Consider the following 25,260-nt stretch of genomic DNA (forward strand, 5'->3'; position numbering starts at 1 on the left):
TGCTCTGAGATAATAAGTGAGTGCTCGGAGATAATAAGTGAGTGCTCGGAGATAATAAGTGAGTGCTCTGAGATAATAAGTGAGTGCTCTGAGATAATAAGTGAGTGCTCTGAGATAATAAGGGAGTGCTCTGAGATAATAAGTGAGTGCTCTGAGATAATAAGGGAGTGCTCTGAGATAATAAGTGAGTGATCTGAGATAATAAGTGAGTGCTCTGAGATAATAAGGGAGTGCTCTGAGATAATGTCAGGGATCTAGGATAATAAAGGAGTGCTCGGAGATAATAAGTGAGTGCTCGGAGATAATAAGTGAGTGCTCGGAGATAATAAGGGAGTGCTCGGAGATAATGTCAGGGATCTAGGATAATAAGTGAGTGCTCTGAGATAATGTCAGGGATCTAGGATAATAAGTGAGTGCTCGGAGATAATGTCAGGGATCTAGGATAATAAGTGAGTGCTCTGAGATAATGTCAGGGATCTAGCATAATAAGGAAGTGCTCTGAGATAATAAGTGAGTGCTCTGAGATAATAAGTGAGTGCTCTGAGATAATAAGTGAGTGCTCTGAGATAATAAGTGAGTGCTCGGAGATAATAAGTGAGTGCTCGGAGATAATGTCAAAGCTGTAATGTAATCAGTGAGCCTCCAGTTATGAATCAGCGCTCAGAGGCGCTCATACAATACAGCCCAAGGCATGAAGCTGCCTCACTAGAAAACCCTGTGGCCCCTTTTCTTGTAGCCTGTGGCCCCCAGAGTCAGCGGGCCACTCACTAGAGGACAGGACACTTTCCATGAACTCCCGCTGACTGATCCTGCCGTCCTGATCCCGGTCTATTCCTCGGAAGACGTCCAGAATGCGGGATTTCATCTGCCCGATCCACTGCATGTATCGCTTCCGCCAGACGGCAAAGTCAAAATGTGCAAATTCCTGCAACTGTAAGAGAAAGGGTCACAATGAGCCGGACGTCCCCCGAGGATCCAGAGGCCGAGGTGTGAGGCGCGCACTGACCTCGTGCAGCCTCTGGGCCGCGCTCTGAAGGCGACACTGGCGGTCTAAGGCCAGGAACCACAGCTGCTGCCAGCGGTTCAGCAGCTGCACCATGTGCGGGCTCCGAGGTGCCAGGTCTTGAAGAGGAATTGAGGGGCCCGTCTGCGGAGATTTCACTGAGGTTTGTCTTTCTGAAACAGCAACAAGGAGCAATATAAGCTTATAATGTATAATATATGGATGCAGGGAGGGGACACTAACCACTAGACAGCAGGACTGGAGACACTAAATACTGGATACAGGAGGGGACACTAACCACTAGACACCAGGACTGGAGACACTAAATACTGGATACAGGAGGGGGCACTAACCACTAGACACCAGGACTGGAGACACTAAATACTGGATACAGGAGAGGACACTAACCACTAGACACCAGGACTGGAGACCCTAAATACTGGATACAGGAGGGGGCACTAACCACTAGACACCAGGACATGAGACCCTAAATACTGGATACAGGAGGGGGCACTAACCACTAGACACCAGGACTGGAGACACTAAATACTGGATACAGGAGGGGGCACTAACCACTAGACACCAGGACTGGAGACACTAAATACTGAATACAGGAGAGGACACTAACCACTAGACACCAGGACTGGAGACACTAAATACTGGATACACCAGAGGACACTAACCACTAGACACCAGGACTGGAGACACTAAATACTGGATGCAGGGAGGGGACACTAACCACTAGACACCAGGACATGAGACCCTAAATACTGGATACAGGAGGGGACACTAACCACTAGACACCAGGACTGGAGACACTAAATACTGGATACAGGAGGGGGCACTAACCACTAGACACCAGGACTGGAGACCCTAAATACTGGATACAGGAGAGGACACTAACCACTAGACACCAGGACTGGAGACACTAAATACTGGATACAGGAGGGGGCACTAACCACTAGACACCAGGACTGGAGACACTAAATACTGGATACAGGAGGGGACACTAACCACTAGACACCAGGACATGAGACCCTAAATACTGGATACAGGAGAGGACACTAACCACTAGACACCAGGACATGAGACCCTAAATACTGGATACAGGAGGGGACACTAACCACTAGACACCAGGACATGAGACCCTAAATACTGGATACAGGAGAGGACACTAACCACTAGACACCAGGACATGAGACCCTAAATACTGGATACAGGAGGGGGCACTAACCACTAGACACCAGGACTGGAGACACTAAATACTGGATACAGGAGAGGACACTAACCACTAGACACCAGGACTGGAGACCCTAAATACTGGATACAGGAGGGGGCACTAACCACTAGACACCAGGACATGAGACCCTAAATACTGGATACAGGAGAGGACACTAACCACTAGACACCAGGACATGAGACCCTAAATACTGGATACAGGAGGGGACACTAACCACTAGACACCAGGACATGAGACCCTAAATACTGGATACAGGAGAGGACACTAACCACTAGACACCAGGACATGAGACCCTAAATACTGGATACAGGAGAGGACACTAACCACTAGACACCAGGACTGGAGACCCTAAATACTGGATACAGGAGGGGGCACTAACCACTAGACACCAGGACATGAGACCCTAAATACTGGATACAGGAGAGGACACTAACCACTGGACACCAGGACTGGAGACCCTAAATACTGGATACAGGAGAGGACACTAACCACTAGACTCCAGGACTGGAGACACTAAATACTGGATACAGGAGGGGGCACTAACCACTAGACACCAGGACTGGAGACACTAAATACTGGATACAGGAGGGGACACTAACCACTAGACACCAGGACTGGAGACCCTAAATACTGGATACAGGAGAGGACACTAACCACTGGACACCAGGACTGGAGACACTAAATACTAGATACAGAAGAGGACACTAACCACTAGACACCAGGACTGGAGACACTAAATACTGGATACAGGGAGGGGACACTAACCACTAGACACCAGGACATGAGACCCTAAATACTGGATACAGGAGAGGACACTAACCACTGGACACCAGGACTGGAGACACTAAATACTGGATACAGGAGGGGGCACTAACCACTAGACACCAGGGACTGGAGACACTAAATACTAGATACAGGAGAGGACACTAACCACTAGACACCAGGACTGGAGACCCTAAATACTGGATACAGGAGGGGGCACTAACCACTAGACACCAGGGCATGAGACCCTAAATACTGGATACAGGAGAGGACACTAACCACTAGACACCAGGGACTGGAGACACTAAATACTGGATACAGGAGGGGGCACTAACCACTGGACACCAGGACTGGAGACACTAGATACAGGAGAGGACACTAACCACTGGACACCAGGACTGGAGACACCAAATACTAGATACAGGAGAGGACACTAACCACTAGACACCAGGACTGGAGACCCTAAATACTGGATACAGGAGGGGGCACTAACCACTAGACACCAGGGCATGAGACCCTAAATACTGGATACAGGAGAGGACACTAACCACTAGACACCAGGGACTGGAGACACTAAATACTAGATACAGGAGAGGACACTAACCACTGGACACCAGGACTGGAGACACCAAATACTAGATACAGGAGAGGACACTAACCACTGGACACCAGGGACTGGAGACACTAAATACTGGATACAGGAGGGGGCACTAACCACTAGACACCAGGGACTGGAGACACTAAATACTAGATACAGGAGGGGGCACTAACCACTAGACACCAGGACTGGAGACCCTAAATACTGGATACAGGAGGGGGCACTAACCACTAGACACCAGGGCATGAGACCCTAAATACTGGATACAGGAGGGGGCACTAACCACTAGACACCAGGGACTGGAGACACTAAATACTAGATACAGGAGGGGGCACTAACCACTAGACACCAGGGACTGGAGACACTAAATACTGGATACAGGAGGGGGCACTAACCACTGGACACCAGGACTGGAGACACTGGATACAGGAGGGGGCACTAACCACTGGACACCAGGACTGGAGACACTGTATACAGGAGAGGACACTAACCACTGGACACCAGGACTGGAGACACCAAATACTAGATACAGGAGAGGACACTAACCACTAGACACCAGGGACTGGAGACACTAAATACTAGATACAGGAGGGGGCACTAACCACTAGACACCAGGGACTGGAGACACTAAATACTGGATACAGGAGGGGGCACTAACCACTGGACACCAGGACTGGAGACACTGGATACAGGAGGGGGCACTAACCACTGGACACCAGGACTGGAGACACTGGATACAGGAGGGGGCACTAACCACTGGACACCAGGACTGGAGATACTGTATACAGGAGAGGACACTAACCACTGGACACCAGGACTGGAGACACTAAATACAGGAGGGGGCACTAACCACTAGACACCAGGACTGGAGACCCTAAATACTGGATACACCAGAGGACACTAGCCACTGGACACCAGGACTGGAGACACTGGATACAGGAGAGGACACTAACCACTGGACACCAGGACTGGAGGGCACTATTATAGACACTGGTGGTACATATGACATAGGGCTCTCACGTCAGACCCCCGGCAGATGGCAGCGCTGACACAGACCAGGGAGCAGGCGGCCGGCTGGGCTGGGGGGTCACTTACTTGCTGAGACCTTCCTGCAGGCTGTAGGTCTTGGTTCCGTGACTTTCCGCTTACAGTTCTTGGTCGCCTTCTCCACCTCGGGCTCCTTGCGGCTCAGCTCCTCCATAAACACCTGAAAGGGATGATGAGAATCAGTCAGAGACGATGCAGAGGCTGCAGCCGGGGGGAGATCAGCGGCACAGAGGGAGGAGGATAAGCAGCTGCCAGGAAGGATATGACACTGATCCGGGGGACGTATTAGGGAACCCTACTGTGTGCTGCGCTGTGACCTCCTCCAGAGCGGCCATGTCCTCCGGGAGGGGCTCTTGGTCCCGTAAGCTGAGAGCCTCCTCTGCGGCTGTGATCCAGTCCAGTAGTCGGGCGACCTCCTCCCGCTCGGTGGTCAGAGCCTGAATCTGAGCCTGGATGCGCTGCCCCTGCTGCTGAGCCCAGGACGTCACCTGCAGGCACAGGAACCCATAGTGACTAGAGGCCACGCACTTACGCCCCCCCCTGGTGGCACGCGGCGGTGGACTCACCTCCTGGTAGCGGGTATTGCTGATATTCAGCCAGGACTTGATGGTGATGATGGAGTCGGGGTGACAGGCGGCCAGGATCTCCTGCCCCAGGGACACAATGCACTCCAAGGCCATCTGCTGACACTGCAGGGTGTTCATCAGCTCCTGGACAGAAGGGCAGGGTTATACCATATACATATGGAGGCGCCCCCCCCACCACCAGGTGCACCTACCTGCTGCTGCGCCTGGCACTCCTGCAGCGCCTGCTCCTCCTCAGGGATCACCCCGTACTTCAGTGTCCGCTCAGACTCACTCAGACCCGCCAGGAAAGAATTTACCAAAGAGTGGAACTCCTCCGCCTGTGCGGGAGACACCCAAATATCAGGTGACAACCAGCCCTCTGAGAGGTTGTCACAGCCCCGACCCTTCCGGCCACTGACCTGCTGTAGAGAGGTCTCCAGTTTTGCCTGCTTGCTGACGGACAGCTGACACACGAGGTCCCAGCGGTGGCTCAGCTCCTCCATCTGTCTCTGCAGCCAGTGGGAGTCCGTCCCGACCCCTCCTCTGCTCAGGTCCCGAACAGAGTGTTTCAGGGTCTTCATGGAGCCCGCTCTTTTCCCCAGTTCTTTCTGGAAAGCCTGAACACAGCACAGAGCGTGATAAAGCAGTATGGCGGTATAACACTCCGCAGGAAAGAGGACACTTTACAAATAACATTAGCGACTGCAGTGTCCACATTGGCCACTAGATGTCAGCAGACAGCGTCTCAGCGTCTCAGTTTCCAGCATGCTGTGAAGACTGTGACTTGGCCCTGGACAGGAGGCTTTATGGTCTGCCGTACAGATCACCAGTTAGTTTTGGTCTGCATCCGATCCGCATTTTTTGCGGATTTCAATGGGTCAGAAATAATGTGAACGGCACACCGTGTACTGTCCGCATCCGTATGCCCGTTCCGTAGATGGACTATGTCCTAATCTTCTCCGTTTTGCAGACAAGGACAGGCATTGTTACAACGGATCAGCAGAAATAGTGAATTTGCGCCGATACTGGACGGTTCCCGTCCTGGGAGTGATGTCACGGGCTCACCTTGTGTTTGTCTAACAGGTCAGTGACCAGGTCTCTGTCTCCCCCTAGTGGTATCTCCTCAGAAAGCTGGGGCTCCGCTCTATACAGCCAGTCCATCAGGGCCTGGAGAGCCTCCGTAAACTTCCCGGAGAACAGGAGGGACTCCTCCAGCTTCTGCTGCCTGGGGGGTAACATCGGGATCAGATACATGGCCCTGGCGTAGAGTTCCCCAAATCTGTACGAGGTCTGTACCTCTCAGTGGATCTAGAGCAGACGTGCTCCCAGCGCTCCCTCAGCTGCCCCAGCGACTCGTCCATCTGCTGCTCATCCTCCGGCAGACGGATCTTCTCCCTTAGGGCCCGTCCGCTCCGCAGAGTCGCCTCATATATGGGACGCTTCGCCCGGAAGATCTTCTGAAAATCCTGCAACAACATGTCCAGAGCAGGAGGTGATGTCACCGTGTAACCTGAAGTCAGTGATGTCACCGTGTAACCTGTATCCTGAAGTCAGTGATGTCACCGTGTAACCTTAAGTCAGTGATGTCACCGTGTAGCCTGTATCCTGAAGTCAGTGATGTCACAGTGTAACCTGTATCCTGAAGTCAGTGATGTCACCGTGTAACCTGAAGTCAGTGATGTCACCGTGTAACCTGTATCCTGAAGTCAGTGATGTCACCGTGTGACCTGTATCCTGAAGTCAGTGATGTCACCGTGTAACCTGTATCCTGATGTCAGTGATGTCACCGTGTAACCTGTATCCTGATGTCAGTGATGTCACCGTGTAACCTGAAGTCAGTTATGTCACCGTGTAACCTGTATCCTGATGTCAGTGATGTCACCGTGTAACCTGTATCCTGATGTCAGTGATGTCACCGTGCAAACTGTATCCTGAAGTCAGTGATGTCACCGTGTACCCTGAAGTCAGTGATGTCACAGTGTAACCTGAAGTCAGTGATGTCACAGTGTAACCTGTATCCTGATGTCAGTGATGTCACTGTGTAACCTGTATCCTGAAGTCAGTGATGTCACCGTGTAACCTGTATCCTGAAGTCAGTGATGTCACCGTGTAATCTGTATCCTGATGTCAGTGATGTCACTGTGTAACCTGAAGTCAGTGATGTCACCGTGTGACCTGTATCCTGAAGTCAGTGATGTCACCGTGTAACCTGTATCCTGATGTCAGTGATATCACCGTGTAACCTGTATCCTGATGTCAGTGATGTCACTGTGTAACCTGTATCCTGATGTCAGTGATGTCACCGTGTAACCTGTATCCTGAAGTCAGTGATGTCACCGTGTAACCTGAAGTCAGTGATGTCACTGTGTAACCTGTATCCTGAAGTCAGTGATGTCACCGTGTAACCTGTATCCTGATGTCAGTGATGTCACCGTGTAACCTGAAGTCAGTGATGTCAGTGATGTCACTGTGTAACCTGTATCCTGAAGTCAGTGATGTCACCGTGTAACCTGTATCCTGATGTCAGTGATGTCACCGTGTAACCTGTATCCTGATGTCAGGGATGTCACCGTGAAACCTGTATCCTGAAGTCAGTGATGTCACCGTGTAACCTGTATCCTGATGTCAGTGATGTCACCGTGTAACCTGAAGTCAGTGATGTCACCGTGTAACCTGTATCCTGAAGTCAGTGATGTCACCATGTAACCTGAAGTCAGTGATGTCACCGTGTAACCTGTATCCTGATGTCAGTGATGTCACCGTGTAACCTGAAGTCAGTGATGTCACAGTGTAACCTGTATCCTGAAGTCAGTGATGTCACCGTGCAAACTGTATCCTGAAGTCAGTGATGTCACCGTGTAACCTGTATCCTGAAGTCAGTGATGTCACCGTGTAACCTGTATCCTGATGTCAGTGATGTCACCGTGTAACCTGAAGTCAGTGATGTCAGTGATGTCACTGTGTAACCTGTATCCTGAAGTCAGTGATGTCACCGTGTAACCTGTATCCTGATGTCAGTGATGTCACCGTGTAACCTGTATCCTGATGTCAGGGATGTCACCGTGAAACCTGTATCCTGAAGTCAGTGATGTCACCGTGTAACCTGTATCGTGATGTCAGTGATGTCACCGTGTAACCTGAAGTCAGTGATGTCACCGTGTAACCTGTATCCTGATGTCAGTGATGTCACCGTGTAACCTGAAGTCAGTGATGTCACCGTGTAACCTGTATCCTGAAGTCAGTGATGTCACCATGTAACCTGAAGTCAGTGATGTCACCATGTAACCTGTATCCTGATGTCAGTGATGTCACCATGTAACCTGAAGTCAGTGATGTCACCGTGTAACCTGTATCCTGATGTCAGTGATGTCACCGTGTAACCTGAAGTCAGTGATGTCACCGTGTAACCTGTATCCTGAAGTCAGTGATGTCACCGTGTATCCTGATGTCAGTGATGTCACCGTGCAAACTGTATCCTGAAGTCAGTGATGTCACCGTGTAACCTGTATCCTGAAGTCAGTGATGTCACCGTGTAACCTGTATCCTGATGTCAGTGATGTCACCGTGCAAACTGTATCCTGAAGTCAGTGATGTCACCGTGTACCCTGAAGTCAGTGATGTCACAGTGTAACCTGAAGTCAGTGATGTCACAGTGTAACCTGTATCCTGATGTCAGTGATGTCACTGTGTAACCTGTATCCTGAAGTCAGTGATGTCACCGTGTAACCTGTATCCTGAAGTCAGTGATGTCACCGTGTAACCTGTATCCTGATGTCAGTGATGTCACCGTGTAACCTGAAGTCAGTGATGTCAGTGATGTCACTGTGTAACCTGAAGTCAGTGATGTCACCGTGTAACCTGTATCCTGAAGTCAGTGATGTCCCCGTGTAACCTGTATCCTGATGTCAGTGATGTCACCGTGCAAACTGTATCCTGAAGTCAGTGATGTCACCGTGTACCCTGAAGTCAGTGATGTCACAGTGTAACCTGTATCCTGATGTCAGTGATGTCACTGTGTAACCTGTATCCTGAAGTCAGTGATGTCACCGTGTAACCTGTATCCTGATGTCAGTGATGTCACCGTGTAACCTGAAGTCAGTGATGTCAGTGATGTCACCGTGTAACCTGAAGTCAGTGATGTCACCGTGTAACCCCATGTATCCTGATGTCAGTGATGTCACCGTGTAACCTGTATCCTGAAGTCAGTGATGTCCCCGTGTAACCTGTATCCTGATGTCAGGGATGTCACTGTGAAACCTGTATCCTGATGTCAGTGATGTCACCGTGTAACCTGAAGTCAGTGATGTCACCGTGTAACCTGTATCCTGATGTCAGTGATGTCACCGTGTAACCTGAAGTCAGTGATGTCACCGTGTAACCTGTATCCTGAAGTCAGTGATGTCACCATGTAACCTGAAGTCAGTGATGTCACTGTGTAACCTGTATCCTGATGTCAGTGATGTCACCATGTAACCTGAAGTCAGTGATGTCACCGTGTAACCTGTATCCTGAAGTCAGTTATGTCACCATGTAACCTGATGTCAGTGATGTCACCATGTAACCTGAAGTCAGTGATGTCACCGTGTAACCTGATGTCAGTGATGTCACCGTGTAACCTGTATCCTGAAGTCAGTGATGTCACCGTGTAACCTGTATCCTGAAGTCAGTGATGTCACAGTGTAACCTGTATCCTGATGTCAGTGATGTCACCGTGTAACCTGAAGTCAGTGATGTCAGTGATGTCACCGTGTAACCTGAAGTCAGTGATGTCACCGTGTAACCTGTATCCTGATGTCAGTGATGTCACCGTGTAACCTGTATCCTGATGTCAGGGATGTCACCGTGAAACCTGTATCCTGAAGTCAGTGATGTCACCGTGTAACCTGTATCCTGATGTCAGTGATGTCACCGTGTTACCTGAAGTCAGTGATGTCACCTTGTAACCTGTATCCTGATGTCAGTGATGTCACCGTGTAACCTGAAGTCAGTGATGTCACCGTGTAACCTGTATCCTGAAGTCAGTGATGTCACCATGTAACCTGAAGTCAGTGATGTCACCGTGTAACCTGTATCCTGATGTCAGTGATGTCACCATGTAACCTGAAGTCAGTGATGTCACCGTGTAACCTGTATCCTGAAGTCAGTGATGTCACCGTGTAACCTGTATCCTGAAGTCAGTGATGTCACCGTGTAATCTGTATCCTGATGTCAGTGATGTCACTGTGTAACCTGAAGTCAGTGATGTCACCGTGTGACCTGTATCCTGAAGTCAGTGATGTCACCGTGTAACCTGTATCCTGATGTCAGTGATGTCACCGTGTAACCTGAAGTCAGTTATGTCACCGTGTAACCTGTATCCTGATGTCAGTGATGTCACCGTGTAACCTGTATCCTGATGTCAGTGATGTCACCGTGTAACCTGTATCCTGAAGTCAGTGATGTCACCGTGTAACCTGAAGTCAGTGATGTCACTGTGTAACCTGTATCCTGAAGTCAGTGATGTCACCGTGTAACCTGTATCCTGATGTCAGTGATGTCACCGTGTAACCTGAAGTCAGTGATGTCAGTGATGTCACTGTGTAACCTGTATCCTGAAGTCAGTGATGTCACCGTGTAACCTGTATCCTGATGTCAGTGATGTCACCGTGTAACCTGTATCCTGATGTCAGGGATGTCACCGTGAAACCTGTATCCTGAAGTCAGTGATGTCACCGTGTAACCTGTATCCTGATGTCAGTGATGTCACCGTGTAACCTGAAGTCAGTGATGTCACCGTGTAACCTGTATCCTGAAGTCAGTGATGTCACCATGTAACCTGAAGTCAGTGATGTCACCGTGTAACCTGTATCCTGAAGTCAGTGATGTCACCGTGTAACCTGAAGTCAGTGATGTCACTGTGTAACCTGTATCCTGAAGTCAGTGATGTCACCGTGTAACCTGTATCCTGATGTCAGTGATGTCACCGTGTAACCTGAAGTCAGTGATGTCAGTGATGTCACTGTGTAACCTGTATCCTGAAGTCAGTGATGTCACCGTGTAACCTGTATCCTGATGTCAGTGATGTCACCGTGTAACCTGTATCCTGATGTCAGGGATGTCACCGTGAAACCTGTATCCTGAAGTCAGTGATGTCACCGTGTAACCTGTATCCTGATGTCAGTGATGTCACCGTGTAACCTGAAGTCAGTGATGTCACCGTGTAACCTGTATCCTGAAGTCAGTGATGTCACCATGTAACCTGAAGTCAGTGATGTCACCGTGTAACCTGTATCCTGATGTCAGTGATGTCACCGTGTAACCTGAAGTCAGTGATGTCACAGTGTAACCTGTATCCTGAAGTCAGTGATGTCACCGTGCAAACTGTATCCTGAAGTCAGTGATGTCACCGTGTAACCTGTATCCTGAAGTCAGTGATGTCACCGTGTAACCTGTATCCTGATGTCAGTGATGTCACCGTGTAACCTGAAGTCAGTGATGTCAGTGATGTCACTGTGTAACCTGTATCCTGAAGTCAGTGATGTCACCGTGTAACCTGTATCCTGATGTCAGTGATGTCACTGTGTAACCTGTATCCTGATGTCAGGGATGTCACCGTGAAACCTGTATCCTGAAGTCAGTGATGTCACCGTGTAACCTGTATCGTGATGTCAGTGATGTCACCGTGTAACCTGAAGTCAGTGATGTCACCGTGTAACCTGTATCCTGATGTCAGTGATGTCACCGTGTAACCTGAAGTCAGTGATGTCACCGTGTAACCTGTATCCTGAAGTCAGTGATGTCACCATGTAACCTGAAGTCAGTGATGTCACCATGTAACCTGTATCCTGATGTCAGTGATGTCACCATGTAACCTGAAGTCAGGGATGTCACCGTGAAACCTGTATCCTGAAGTCAGTGATGTCACCGTGTAACCTGTATCCTGATGTCAGTGATGTCACCGTGTAACCTGAAGTCAGTGATGTCACTGTGTAACCTGTATCCTGAAGTCAGTGATGTCACCGTGTATCCTGATGTCAGTGATGTCACCGTGCAAACTGTATCCTGAAGTCAGTGATGTCACCGTGTAACCTGTATCCTGAAGTCAGTGATGTCACCGTGTAACCTGTATCCTGATGTCAGTGATGTCACTGTGCAAACTGTATCCTGAAGTCAGTGATGTCACCGTGTACCCTGAAGTCAGTGATGTCACAGTGTAACCTGAAGTCAGTGATGTCACAGTGTAACCTGTATCCTGATGTCAGTGATGTCACTGTGTAACCTGTATCCTGAAGTCAGTGATGTCACCGTGTAACCTGTATCCTGAAGTCAGTGATGTCACCGTGTAACCTGTATCCTGATGTCAGTGATGTCACCGTGTAACCTGAAGTCAGTGATGTCAGTGATGTCACCGTGTAACCTGAAGTCAGTGATGTCACCGTGTAACCCCATGTATCCTGATGTCAGTGATGTCACCGTGTAACCTGTATCCTGAAGTCAGTGATGTCCCCGTGTAACCTGTATCCTGATGTCAGGGATGTCACTGTGAAACCTGTATCCTGATGTCAGTGATGTCACCGTGTAACCTGAAGTCAGTGATGTCACCGTGTAACCTGTATCCTGATGTCAGTGATGTCACCGTGTAACCTGAAGTCAGTGATGTCACCGTGTAACCTGTATCCTGAAGTCAGTGATGTCACCATGTAACCTGAAGTCAGTGATGTCACTGTGTAACCTGTATCCTGATGTCAGTGATGTCACCATGTAACCTGAAGTCAGTGATGTCACCGTGTAACCTGTATCCTGAAGTCAGTTATGTCACCATGTAACCTGATGTCAGTGATGTCACCATGTAACCTGAAGTCAGTGATGTCACCGTGTAACCTGATGTCAGTGATGTCACCGTGTAACCTGTATCCTGAAGTCAGTGATGTCACCGTGTAACCTGTATCCTGAAGTCAGTGATGTCACAGTGTAACCTGTATCCTGATGTCAGTGATGTCACCGTGTAACCTGAAGTCAGTGATGTCAGTGATGTCACCGTGTAACCTGAAGTCAGTGATGTCACCGTGTAACCTGTATCCTGATGTCAGTGATGTCACCGTGTAACCTGTATCCTGATGTCAGGGATGTCACCGTGAAACCTGTATCCTGAAGTCAGTGATGTCACCGTGTAACCTGTATCCTGATGTCAGTGATGTCACCGTGTTACCTGAAGTCAGTGATGTCACCTTGTAACCTGTATCCTGATGTCAGTGATGTCACCGTGTAACCTGAAGTCAGTGATGTCACCGTGTAACCTGTATCCTGAAGTCAGTGATGTCACCATGTAACCTGAAGTCAGTGATGTCACCGTGTAACCTGTATCCTGATGTCAGTGATGTCACCATGTAACCTGAAGTCAGTGATGTCACCGTGTAACCTGTATCCTGAAGTCAGTGATGTCACCGTGTAACCTGTATCCTGAAGTCAGTGATGTCACCGTGTAATCTGTATCCTGATGTCAGTGATGTCACTGTGTAACCTGAAGTCAGTGATGTCACCGTGTGACCTGTATCCTGAAGTCAGTGATGTCACCGTGTAACCTGTATCCTGATGTCAGTGATGTCACCGTGTAACCTGAAGTCAGTTATGTCACCGTGTAACCTGTATCCTGATGTCAGTGATGTCACCGTGTAACCTGTATCCTGATGTCAGTGATGTCACCGTGTAACCTGTATCCTGAAGTCAGTGATGTCACCGTGTAACCTGAAGTCAGTGATGTCACTGTGTAACCTGTATCCTGAAGTCAGTGATGTCACCGTGTAACCTGTATCCTGATGTCAGTGATGTCACCGTGTAACCTGAAGTCAGTGATGTCAGTGATGTCACTGTGTAACCTGTATCCTGAAGTCAGTGATGTCACCGTGTAACCTGTATCCTGATGTCAGTGATGTCACCGTGTAACCTGTATCCTGATGTCAGGGATGTCACCGTGAAACCTGTATCCTGAAGTCAGTGATGTCACCGTGTAACCTGTATCCTGATGTCAGTGATGTCACCGTGTAACCTGAAGTCAGTGATGTCACCGTGTAACCTGTATCCTGAAGTCAGTGATGTCACCATGTAACCTGAAGTCAGTGATGTCACCGTGTAACCTGTATCCTGAAGTCAGTGATGTCACCGTGTAACCTGAAGTCAGTGATGTCACTGTGTAACCTGTATCCTGAAGTCAGTGATGTCACCGTGTAACCTGTATCCTGATGTCAGTGATGTCACCGTGTAACCTGAAGTCAGTGATGTCAGTGATGTCACTGTGTAACCTGTATCCTGAAGTCAGTGATGTCACCGTGTAACCTGTATCCTGATGTCAGTGATGTCACCGTGTAACCTGTATCCTGATGTCAGGGATGTCACCGTGAAACCTGTATCCTGAAGTCAGTGATGTCACCGTGTAACCTGTATCCTGATGTCAGTGATGTCACCGTGTAACCTGAAGTCAGTGATGTCACCGTGTAACCTGTATCCTGAAGTCAGTGATGTCACCATGTAACCTGAAGTCAGTGATGTCACCGTGTAACCTGTATCCTGATGTCAGTGATGTCACCGTGTAACCTGAAGTCAGTGATGTCACAGTGTAACCTGTATCCTGAAGTCAGTGATGTCACCGTGCAAACTGTATCCTGAAGTCAGTGATGTCACCGTGTAACCTGTATCCTGAAGTCAGTGATGTCACCGTGTAACCTGTATCCTGATGTCAGTGATGTCACCGTGTAACCTGAAGTCAGTGATGTCAGTGATGTCACTGTGTAACCTGTATCCTGAAGTCAGTGATGTCACCGTGTAACCTGTATCCTGATGTCAGTGATGTCACTGTGTAACCTGTATCCTGATGTCAGGGATGTCACCGTGAAACCTGTATCCTGAAGTCAGTGATGTCACCGTGTAACCTGTATCGTGATGTCAGTGATGTCACCGTGTAACCTGAAGTCAGTGATGTCACCGTGTAACCTGTATCCTGATGTCAGTGATGTCACCGTGTAACCTGAAGTCAGTGATGTCACCGTGTAACCTGTATCCTGAAGTCAGTGATGTCACCATGTAACCTGAAGTCAGTGATGTCACCATGTAACCTGTATCCTGATGTCAGTGATGTCACCATGTAACCTGAAGTCAGGGATGTCACCGTGAAACCTGTATCCTGAAGTCAGTGATGTCACCGTGTAACCTGTATCCTGATGTCAGTGATGTCACCGTGTAACCTGAAGTCAGTGATGTCACTGTGTAACCTGTATCCTGAAGTCAGTGATGTCACCGTGTATCCTGATGTCAGTGATGTCACCGTGCAAACTGTATCCTGAAGTCAGTGATGTCACCGTGTAACCTGTATCCTGAAGTCAGTGATGTCACCGTGTAACCTGTATCCTGATGTCAGTGATGTCACTGTGCAAACTGTATCCTGAAGTCAGTGATGTCACCGTGTACCCTGAAGTCAGTGATGTCACAGTGTAACCTGAAGTCAGTGATGTCACAGTGTAACCTGTATCCTGATGTCAGTGATGTCACTGTGTAACCTGTATCCTGAAGTCAGTGATGTCACCGTGTAACCTGTATCCTGAAGTCAGTGATGTCACCGTGTAACCTGTATCCTGATGTCAGTGATGTCACCGTGTAACCTGAAGTCAGTGATGTCAGTGATGTCACTGTGTAACCTGAAGTCAGTGATGTCACCGTGTAACCTGTATCCTGAAGTCAGTGATGTCCCCGTGTAACCTGTATCCTGATGTCAGTGATGTCACCGTGCAAACTGTATCCTGAAGTCAGTGATGTCACCGTGTACCCTGAAGTCAGTGATGTCACAGTGTAACCTGAAGTCAGTGATGTCACAGTGTAACCTGTATCCTGATGTCAGTGATGTCACTGTGTAACCTGTATCCTGAAGTCAGTGATGTCACCGTGTAACCTGTATCCTGATGTCAGTGATGTCACCGTGTAACCTGAAGTCAGTGATGTCAGTGATGTCACCGTGTAACCTGAAGTCAGTGATGTCACCGTGTAACCCCCTGTATCCTGATGTCAGTGATGTCACCGTGTAACCTGTATCCTGAAGTCAGTGATGTCCCCGTGTAACCTGTATCCTGAAGTCAGTGATGTCACCGTGTAACCTGTATCCTGATGTCAGTGATGTCACCGTGTAACCTGAAGTCAGTGATGTCAGTGATGTCACCGTGTAACCTGAAGTCAGTGATGTCACCGTGTAACCCCCTGTATCCTGATGTCAGTGATGTCACCGTGTAACCTGTATCCTGAAGTCAGTGATGTCCCCGTGTAACCTGTATCCTGATGTCAGGGATGTCACCGTGAAACCTGTATCCTGAAGTCAGTGATGTCACCGTGTAACCTGTATCCTGATGTCAGTGATGTCACCGTGTAACCTGAAGTCAGTGATGTCACCGTGTAACCTGTATCCTGATGTCAGTAATGTCACCGTGTAACCTGAAGTCAGTGATGTCACCGTGTAACCTGTATCCTGAAGTCAGTGATGTCACCATGTAACCTGAAGTCAGTGATGTCACCGTGTAACCTGTATCCTGATGTCAGTGATGTCACCATGTAACCTGAAGTCAGTGATGTCACCGTGTAACCTGTATCCTGATGTCAGTGATGTCACCGTGTAACCTGAAGTCAGTGATGTCACCGTGTAACCTGTATCCTGAAGTCAGTGATGTCACCGTGTATCCTGATGTCAGTGATGTCACCGTATAACCTGTATCCTGAAGTCAGTTATGTCACCGTGTAACCTGATGTCAGTGATGTCACCATGTAACCTGAAGTCAGTGATGTCACCGTGTAACCTGATGTCAGTGATGTCACCGTGTAACCTGTATCCTGAAGTCAGTGATGTCACTGTGTAACCTGAAGTCAGTGATGTCACAGTGTAACCTGTATCCTGAAGTCAGTGATGTCACCGTGTAACCTGATGTCAGTGATGTCACCGTGTAACCTGTATCCTGAAGTCAGTGATGTCACTGTGTAACCTGTATCCTGAAGTCAATGATGTCACCGTGTATCCTGATGTCAGTGATGTCACCGTGCAAACTGTATCCTGAAGTCAGTGATGTCACCGTGTAACCTGTATCCTGAAGTCAGTGATGTCACCGTGTAACCTGTATCCTGATGTCAGTGATGTCACCGTGAAAACTGTATCCTGAAGTCAGTGATGTCACCGTGTACCCTGAAGTCAGTGATGTCACAGTGTAACCTGAACTCAGTGATGTCACAGTGTAACCTGTATCCTGATGTCAGTGATGTCACTGTGTAACCTGTATCCTGAAGTCAGTGATGTCACTGTGTAACCTGTATCCTGAAGTCAGTGATGTCACCGTGTAACCTGTATCCTGAAGTCAGTGATGTCACCGTGTAACCTGTATCCTGAAGTCAGTGATGTCCCCGTGTAACCTGTATCCTGATGTCAGTGATGTCACCGTGCAAACTGTATCCTGAAGTCAGTGATGTCACCGTGTACCCTGAAGTCAGTGATGTCACAGTGTAACCTGAAGTCAGTGATGTCACAGTTTAACCTGTATCCTGATGTCAGTGATGTCACTGTGTAACCTGTATCCTGAAGTCAGTGATGTCACCGTGTAACCTGTATCCTGAAGTCAGTGATGTCACCGTGTAACCTGTATCCTGATGTCAGTGATGTCACCGTGTAACCTGAAGTCAGTGATGTCAGTGATGTCACCGTGTAACCTGAAGTCAGTGATGTCACCGTGTAACCCCATGTATCCTGATGTCAGTGATGTCACCGTGTAACCTGTATCCTGAAGTCAGTGATGTCCCCGTGTAACCTGTATCCTGATGTCAGGGATGTCACTGTGAAACCTGTATCCTGAAGTCAGTGATGTCACCGTGTAACCTGTATCCTGATGTCAGTGATGTCACCGTGTAACCTGAAGTCAGTGATGTCACCGTTTAACCTGTATCCTGATGTCAGTGATGTCACCGTGTAACCTGAAGTCAGTGATGTCACCGTGTAACCTGTATCCTGAAGTCAGTGATGTCACCATGTAACCTGAAGTCAGTGATGTCACTGTGTAACCTGTATCCTGATGTCAGTGATGTCACCATGTAACCTGAAGTCAGTGATGTCACCGTGTAACCTGTATCCTGAAGTCAGTTATGTCACCATGTAACCTGATGTCAGTGATGTCACCATGTAACCTGAAGTCAGTGATGTCACCGTGTAACCTGATGTCAGTGATGTCACCGTGTAACCTGTATCCTGAAGTCAGTGATGTCACTGTGTAACCTGAAGTCAGTGATGTCACAGTGTAACCTGTATCCTGATGTCAGTGATGTCACAGTGTAACCTGAAGTCAGTGATGTCAGTGATGTCACCGTGTAACCTGAAGTCAGTGATGTCAGTGATGTCACCGTGTAACCTGAAGTCAGTGATGTCACCGTGTAACCTGTATCCTGATGTCAGTGATGTCACCGTGTAACCTGTATCCTGATGTCAGGGATGTCACCGTGAAACCTGTATCCTGAAGTCAGTGATGTCACCGTGTAACCTGTATCCTGATGTCAGTGATGTCACCGTGTTACCTGAAGTCAGTGATGTCACCGTGTAACCTGTATCCTGATGTCAGTGATGTCACCGTGTAACCTGAAGTCAGTGATGTCACCGTGTAACCTGAAGTCAGTGATGTCACCGTGTAACCTGTATCCTGATGTCAGTGATGTCACCATGTAACCTGAAGTCAGTGATGTCACCGTGTAACCTGTATCCTGATGTCAGTGATGTCACCGTGTAACCTGAAGTCAGTGATGTCACCGTGTAACCTGTATCCTGAAGTCAGTGATGTCACCGTGTATCCTGATGTCAGTGATGTCACCGTACAAACTGTATCCTGAAGTCAGTGATGTCACCGTGTAACCTGTATCCTGAAGTCAGTGATGTCACCGTGTAACCTGTATCCTGATGTCAGTGATGTCACCGTGCAAACTGTATCCTGAAGTCAGTGATGTCACCGTGTACCCTGAAGTCAGTGATGTCACAGTGTAACCTGAAGTCAGTGATGTCACAGTGTAACCTGTATCCTGATGTCAGTGATGTCACTGTGTAACCTGTATCCTGAAGTCAGTGATGTCACCGTGTAACCTGTATCCTGAAGTCAGTGATGTCACCGTGTAACCTGTATCCTGAAGTCAGTGATGTCACCGTGTAACCTGTATCCTGATGTCAGTGATGTCACCGTGTAACCTGAAGTCAGTGATGTCAGTGATGTCACCGTGTAACCTGAAGTCAGTGATGTCACCGTGTAACCCCCTGTATCCTGATGTCAGTGATGTCACCGTGTAACCTGTATCCTGAAGTCAGTGATGTCCCCGTGTAACCTGTATCCTGATGTCAGGGATGTCACCGTGAAACCTGTATCCTGAAGTCAGTGATGTCACCGTGTAACCTGTATCCTGATGTCAGTGATGTCACCATGTAACCTGAAGTCAGTGATGTCACCGTGTAACCTGTATCCTGATGTCAGTGATGTCACCGTGTAACCTGAAGTCAGTGATGTCACCGTGTAACCTGTATCCTGAAGTCAGTGATGTCACCATGTAACCTGAAGTCAGTGATGTCACCGTGTAACCTGTATCCTGATGTCAGTGATGTCACCATGTAACCTGAAGTCAGTGATGTCACCGTGTAACCTGTATCCTGATGTCAGTGATGTCACTGTGTAACCTGAAGTCAGTGATGTCACCGTGTAACCTGTATCCTGAAGTCAGTGATGTCACCGTGTATCCTGATGTCAGTGATGTCACCGTGTAACCTGTATCCTGAAGTCAGTTATGTCACCATGTAACCTGAAGTCAGTGATGTCACCGTGTAACCTGTATCCTGATGTCAGTGATGTCACCATGTAACCTGAAGTCAGTGATGTCACCGTGTAACCTGATGTCAGTGATGTCACCGTGTAACCTGTATCCTGAAGTCAGTGATGTCACTGTGTAACCTGAAGTCAGTGATATCACAGTGTAACCTGTATCCTGAAGTCAGTGATGTCACCGTGTAACCTGATGTCAGTGATGTCACCGTGTAACCTGTATCCTGAAGTCAGTGATGTCACCGTGTAACCTGTATCCTGATGTCAGTGATGTCACCGTGAAAACTGTATCCTGAAGTCAGTGATGTCACCGTGTACCCTGAAGTCAGTGATGTCACAGTGTAACCTGAACTCAGTGATGTCACAGTGTAACCTGTATCCTGATGTCAGTGATGTCACTGTGTAACCTGTATCCTGAAGTCAGTGATGTCACTGTGTAACCTGTATCCTGAAGTCAGTGATGTCACCGTGTAACCTGTATCCTGAAGTCAGTGATGTCACCGTGTAACCTGTATCCTGAAGTCAGTGATGTCCCCGTGTAACCTGTATCCTGATGTCAGTGATGTCACCGTGCAAACTGTATCCTGAAGTCAGTGATGTCACCGTGTACCCTGAAGTCAGTGATGTCACAGTGTAACCTGAAGTCAGTGATGTCACAGTTTAACCTGTATCCTGATGTCAGTGATGTCACTGTGTAACCTGTATCCTGAAGTCAGTGATGTCACCGTGTAACCTGTATCCTGAAGTCAGTGATGTCACCGTGTAACCTGTATCCTGATGTCAGTGATGTCACCGTGTAACCTGAAGTCAGTGATGTCAGTGATGTCACCGTGTAACCTGAAGTCAGTGATGTCACCGTGTAACCCCATGTATCCTGATGTCAGTGATGTCACCGTGTAACCTGTATCCTGAAGTCAGTGATGTCCCCGTGTAACCTGTATCCTGATGTCAGGGATGTCACTGTGAAACCTGTATCCTGAAGTCAGTGATGTCACCGTGTAACCTGTATCCTGATGTCAGTGATGTCACCGTGTAACCTGAAGTCAGTGATGTCACCGTTTAACCTGTATCCTGATGTCAGTGATGTCACCGTGTAACCTGAAGTCAGTGATGTCACCGTGTAACCTGTATCCTGAAGTCAGTGATGTCACCATGTAACCTGAAGTCAGTGATGTCACTGTGTAACCTGTATCCTGATGTCAGTGATGTCACCATGTAACCTGAAGTCAGTGATGTCACCGTGTAACCTGTATCCTGAAGTCAGTTATGTCACCATGTAACCTGATGTCAGTGATGTCACCATGTAACCTGAAGTCAGTGATGTCACCGTGTAACCTGATGTCAGTGATGTCACCGTGTAACCTGTATCCTGAAGTCAGTGATGTCACTGTGTAACCTGAAGTCAGTGATGTCACAGTGTAACCTGTATCCTGATGTCAGTGATGTCACAGTGTAACCTGAAGTCAGTGATGTCAGTGATGTCACCGTGTAACCTGAAGTCAGTGATGTCAGTGATGTCACCGTGTAACCTGAAGTCAGTGATGTCACCGTGTAACCTGTATCCTGATGTCAGTGATGTCACCGTGTAACCTGTATCCTGATGTCAGGGATGTCACCGTGAAACCTGTATCCTGAAGTCAGTGATGTCACCGTGTAACCTGTATCCTGATGTCAGTGATGTCACCGTGTTACCTGAAGTCAGTGATGTCACCGTGTAACCTGTATCCTGATGTCAGTGATGTCACCGTGTAACCTGAAGTCAGTGATGTCACCGTGTAACCTGAAGTCAGTGATGTCACCGTGTAACCTGTATCCTGATGTCAGTGATGTCACCATGTAACCTGAAGTCAGTGATGTCACCGTGTAACCTGTATCCTGATGTCAGTGATGTCACCGTGTAACCTGAAGTCAGTGATGTCACCGTGTAACCTGTATCCTGAAGTCAGTGATGTCACCGTGTATCCTGATGTCAGTGATGTCACCGTACAAACTGTATCCTGAAGTCAGTGATGTCACCGTGTAACCTGTATCCTGAAGTCAGTGATGTCACCGTGTAACCTGTATCCTGATGTCAGTGATGTCACCGTGCAAACTGTATCCTGAAGTCAGTGATGTCACCGTGTACCCTGAAGTCAGTGATGTCACAGTGTAACCTGAAGTCAGTGATGTCACAGTGTAACCTGTATCCTGATGTCAGTGATGTCACTGTGTAACCTGTATCCTGAAGTCAGTGATGTCACCGTGTAACCTGTATCCTGAAGTCAGTGATGTCACCGTGTAACCTGTATCCTGAAGTCAGTGATGTCACCGTGTAACCTGTATCCTGATGTCAGTGATGTCACCGTGTAACCTGAAGTCAGTGATGTCAGTGATGTCACCGTGTAACCTGAAGTCAGCGATGTCACCGTGTAACCCCCTGTATCCTGATGTCAGTGATGTCACCGTGTAACCTGTATCCTGAAGTCAGTGATGTCCCCGTGTAACCTGTATCCTGATGTCAGGGATGTCACCGTGAAACCTGTATCCTGAAGTCAGTGATGTCACCGTGTAACCTGTATCCTGATGTCAGTGATGTCACCATGTAACCTGAAGTCAGTGATGTCACCGTGTAACCTGTATCCTGATGTCAGTGATGTCACCGTGTAACCTGAAGTCAGTGATGTCACCGTGTAACCTGTATCCTGAAGTCAGTGATGTCACCATGTAACCTGAAGTCAGTGATGTCACCGTGTAACCTGTATCCTGATGTCAGTGATGTCACCATGTAACCTGAAGTCAGTGATGTCACCGTGTAACCTGTATCCTGATGTCAGTGATGTCACTGTGTAACCTGAAGTCAGTGATGTCACCGTGTAACCTGTATCCTGAAGTCAGTGATGTCACCGTGTATCCTGATGTCAGTGATGTCACCGTGTAACCTGTATCCTGAAGTCAGTTATGTCACCATGTAACCTGAAGTCAGTGATGTCACCGTGTAACCTGTATCCTGATGTCAGTGATGTCACCATGTAACCTGAAGTCAGTGATGTCACCGTGTAACCTGATGTCAGTGATGTCACCGTGTAACCTGTATCCTGAAGTCAGTGATGTCACTGTGTAACCTGAAGTCAGTGATATCACAGTGTAACCTGTATCCTGAAGTCAGTGATGTCACCGTGTAACCTGATGTCAGTGATGTCACCGTGTAACCTGTATCCTGAAGTCAGTGATGTCACTGTGTAACCTGAAGTCAGTGATGTCACCGTGTAACCTGTATCCTGAAGTCAGTGATGTCACTGTGTAACCTGATGTCAGTGATGTCACAGTGTAACCTGTATCCTGAAGTCAGTGATGTCACCGTGTAACCTGTATCCTGAAGTCAGTGATGTCACCGTGTAACCTGATGTCAGTGATGTCACCATGTAACCTGTATCCTGAAGTCAGTGATGTCACCGTGTAACCTGTATCCTGAAGTCAGTGATGTCACCATGTAACCTGTATCCTGAAGTCAGTGATGTCACCGTGTAACCTGATGTCAGGGATGTCACCATGTAACCTGTATCCTGAAGTCAGTGATGTCACTGTGTAACCTGAAGTCAGTGATGTCACAGTGTAACCTGAATACTGAAGTCAGTGATGTCACAGTGTACCGTGGCTCCTGATGTCAGTAATGTCACAGTGTATCGTGGCTCCGGAAGTCAGTGATGTCACAGTGTACTGTGGCTCCTGATGTCAGTGATGTCACAGTGTAGAGTGGTTGCAGATGTCAGTGATGTCACAGTGTATCGTGGCTCCTGATGTCGGTGATGTCACAGTGTACCGTGGCTCCTGATGTCAGTGATGTCACAGTGTACCGTGGCTCCTGATGTCAGTGATGTCACAGTGTACCGTGGCTCCTGATGTCAGTGATGTCACAGTGTACCGTGGCTCCTGATGTCAGTGATGTCACAGTGTACCGTGGCTCCTGATGTCGGTGATGTCACAGTGTACCGTGGCTCCTGATGTCAGTGATGTCACAATGTACCGTGGCTCCAGATGTCAGTGATGTCACAGTGTACCGTGGCTGCAGATGTCAGTGATGTCACAGTGTAGAGTGGCTCCTGATGTCAGTGATGTCACGCTCTCCTATGATGTCATGGCCGGTGTGTTCTTCTGGTACCTTGTGCTTTCTCAGCTGCTGTTTGATATGCTCCTGGCTGACGCTCGTGTCAACCTTCTGTGAGTCCAGAGCTCCATCCACCTCATCCAGCCATTCCAGAAGCTTCTGCCGAGACTCACTGTACTGTGGGGAGGACAGCATTGTATTATAGAGGCAGCCCCCTGATGACCACCTCACCGCCTGCCCGCTCTATGGAATTATCCTGCCACCAGGGGGCGCTGCTCAGCACCGAGTATGGTCCACCCCGAGGATCAGCGCCGGACTGTGAGCTCACCTGCTTGGCTTGTCTCCGGGACTCCTCCAGACCGCGGCTCCTCTCCGCCGCCCGCTCCTGCACTTTGCCCAGTCTCTCCCGGGCGCTCTGCACCACGCTCTGGGTCAGGTCACTCTCCTGCTTCCGACTCACGTCCTTCAGTCGGCAATAGACAGACTCCAGGTCACACAGCTTTGTGTCGTAGGTCTCAATCTCCTGCAGCAAACTCTGAAAGATGGAGGCAAAGCAGTCACTGCCATGTCAGGACCACAGCAAACCTGCTCCAGTCACATCCAGAGCTGCAGTCACACATCTGCAATGACATCAAGTCCTGTGCTCCGGTCACATCTAGAGCTGCAGTCACACATCTGCAATTACATCAAGTCCTGCGCTCCAGTCACATCCAGAGCTGCAGTCACACATCTGCAATGACATCAAGTCCTGTGCTCCAGTCACATCCAGAGCTGCAGTCACACATCTGCAATTACATCATGTCCTGTGCTCCACTCACATCTAGAGCTGCAGTCACACATCTGCAATGACATCAAGTCCTGTGCTCCACTCACATCTAGAGCTGCAGTCACACATCTGCAATTACATCATGTCATGTGCTCCAGTCACATCCAGAGCTGCAGTCACACATCTGCAATTACATCATGTCCTGTGCTCCAGTCACATCTAGAGCTGCAGTCACACATCTGCAATTACATCATGTCCTGTGCTCCAGTCACATCTAGAGCTGCAGTCACACATCTGCAATTACATCAAGTCCTGTGCTCCACTCACATCTAGAGCTGCAGTCACACATCT

The 25,260-nt window shown here is 48.6% G+C and overlaps 1 protein-coding gene across 1 annotated transcript in view; it reads right to left on the reverse strand.

Annotated features, from left to right (window-relative positions):
* Positions 1 to 24,678, reverse strand: part of LOC122924040 (microtubule-actin cross-linking factor 1-like) — a gene marked incomplete at its 5' end in the record, with an annotated part of 37,034 nt that extends 12,356 nt beyond the window's left edge. The window contains 11 exons of the mRNA XM_044274957.1: positions 769 to 931; positions 1,007 to 1,176; positions 4,699 to 4,810; positions 4,950 to 5,138; positions 5,217 to 5,360; positions 5,429 to 5,554; positions 5,636 to 5,833; positions 6,282 to 6,441; positions 6,513 to 6,682; positions 24,198 to 24,320; positions 24,472 to 24,678. Coding sequence (XP_044130892.1) covers positions 769 to 931; positions 1,007 to 1,176; positions 4,699 to 4,810; positions 4,950 to 5,138; positions 5,217 to 5,360; positions 5,429 to 5,554; positions 5,636 to 5,833; positions 6,282 to 6,441; positions 6,513 to 6,682; positions 24,198 to 24,320; positions 24,472 to 24,678 — 1,762 coding nt within the window. The remainder of the gene's footprint in view (positions 1 to 768; positions 932 to 1,006; positions 1,177 to 4,698; positions 4,811 to 4,949; positions 5,139 to 5,216; positions 5,361 to 5,428; positions 5,555 to 5,635; positions 5,834 to 6,281; positions 6,442 to 6,512; positions 6,683 to 24,197; positions 24,321 to 24,471) is intronic.
* Positions 24,679 to 25,260: the final 582 nt, after the last annotated feature.

This window comes from Bufo gargarizans, unplaced genomic scaffold (genome assembly GCF_014858855.1).
Source record: "Bufo gargarizans isolate SCDJY-AF-19 unplaced genomic scaffold, ASM1485885v1 original_scaffold_2166_pilon, whole genome shotgun sequence".
NCBI classification, from domain to species: domain Eukaryota; kingdom Metazoa; phylum Chordata; class Amphibia; order Anura; family Bufonidae; genus Bufo; species Bufo gargarizans.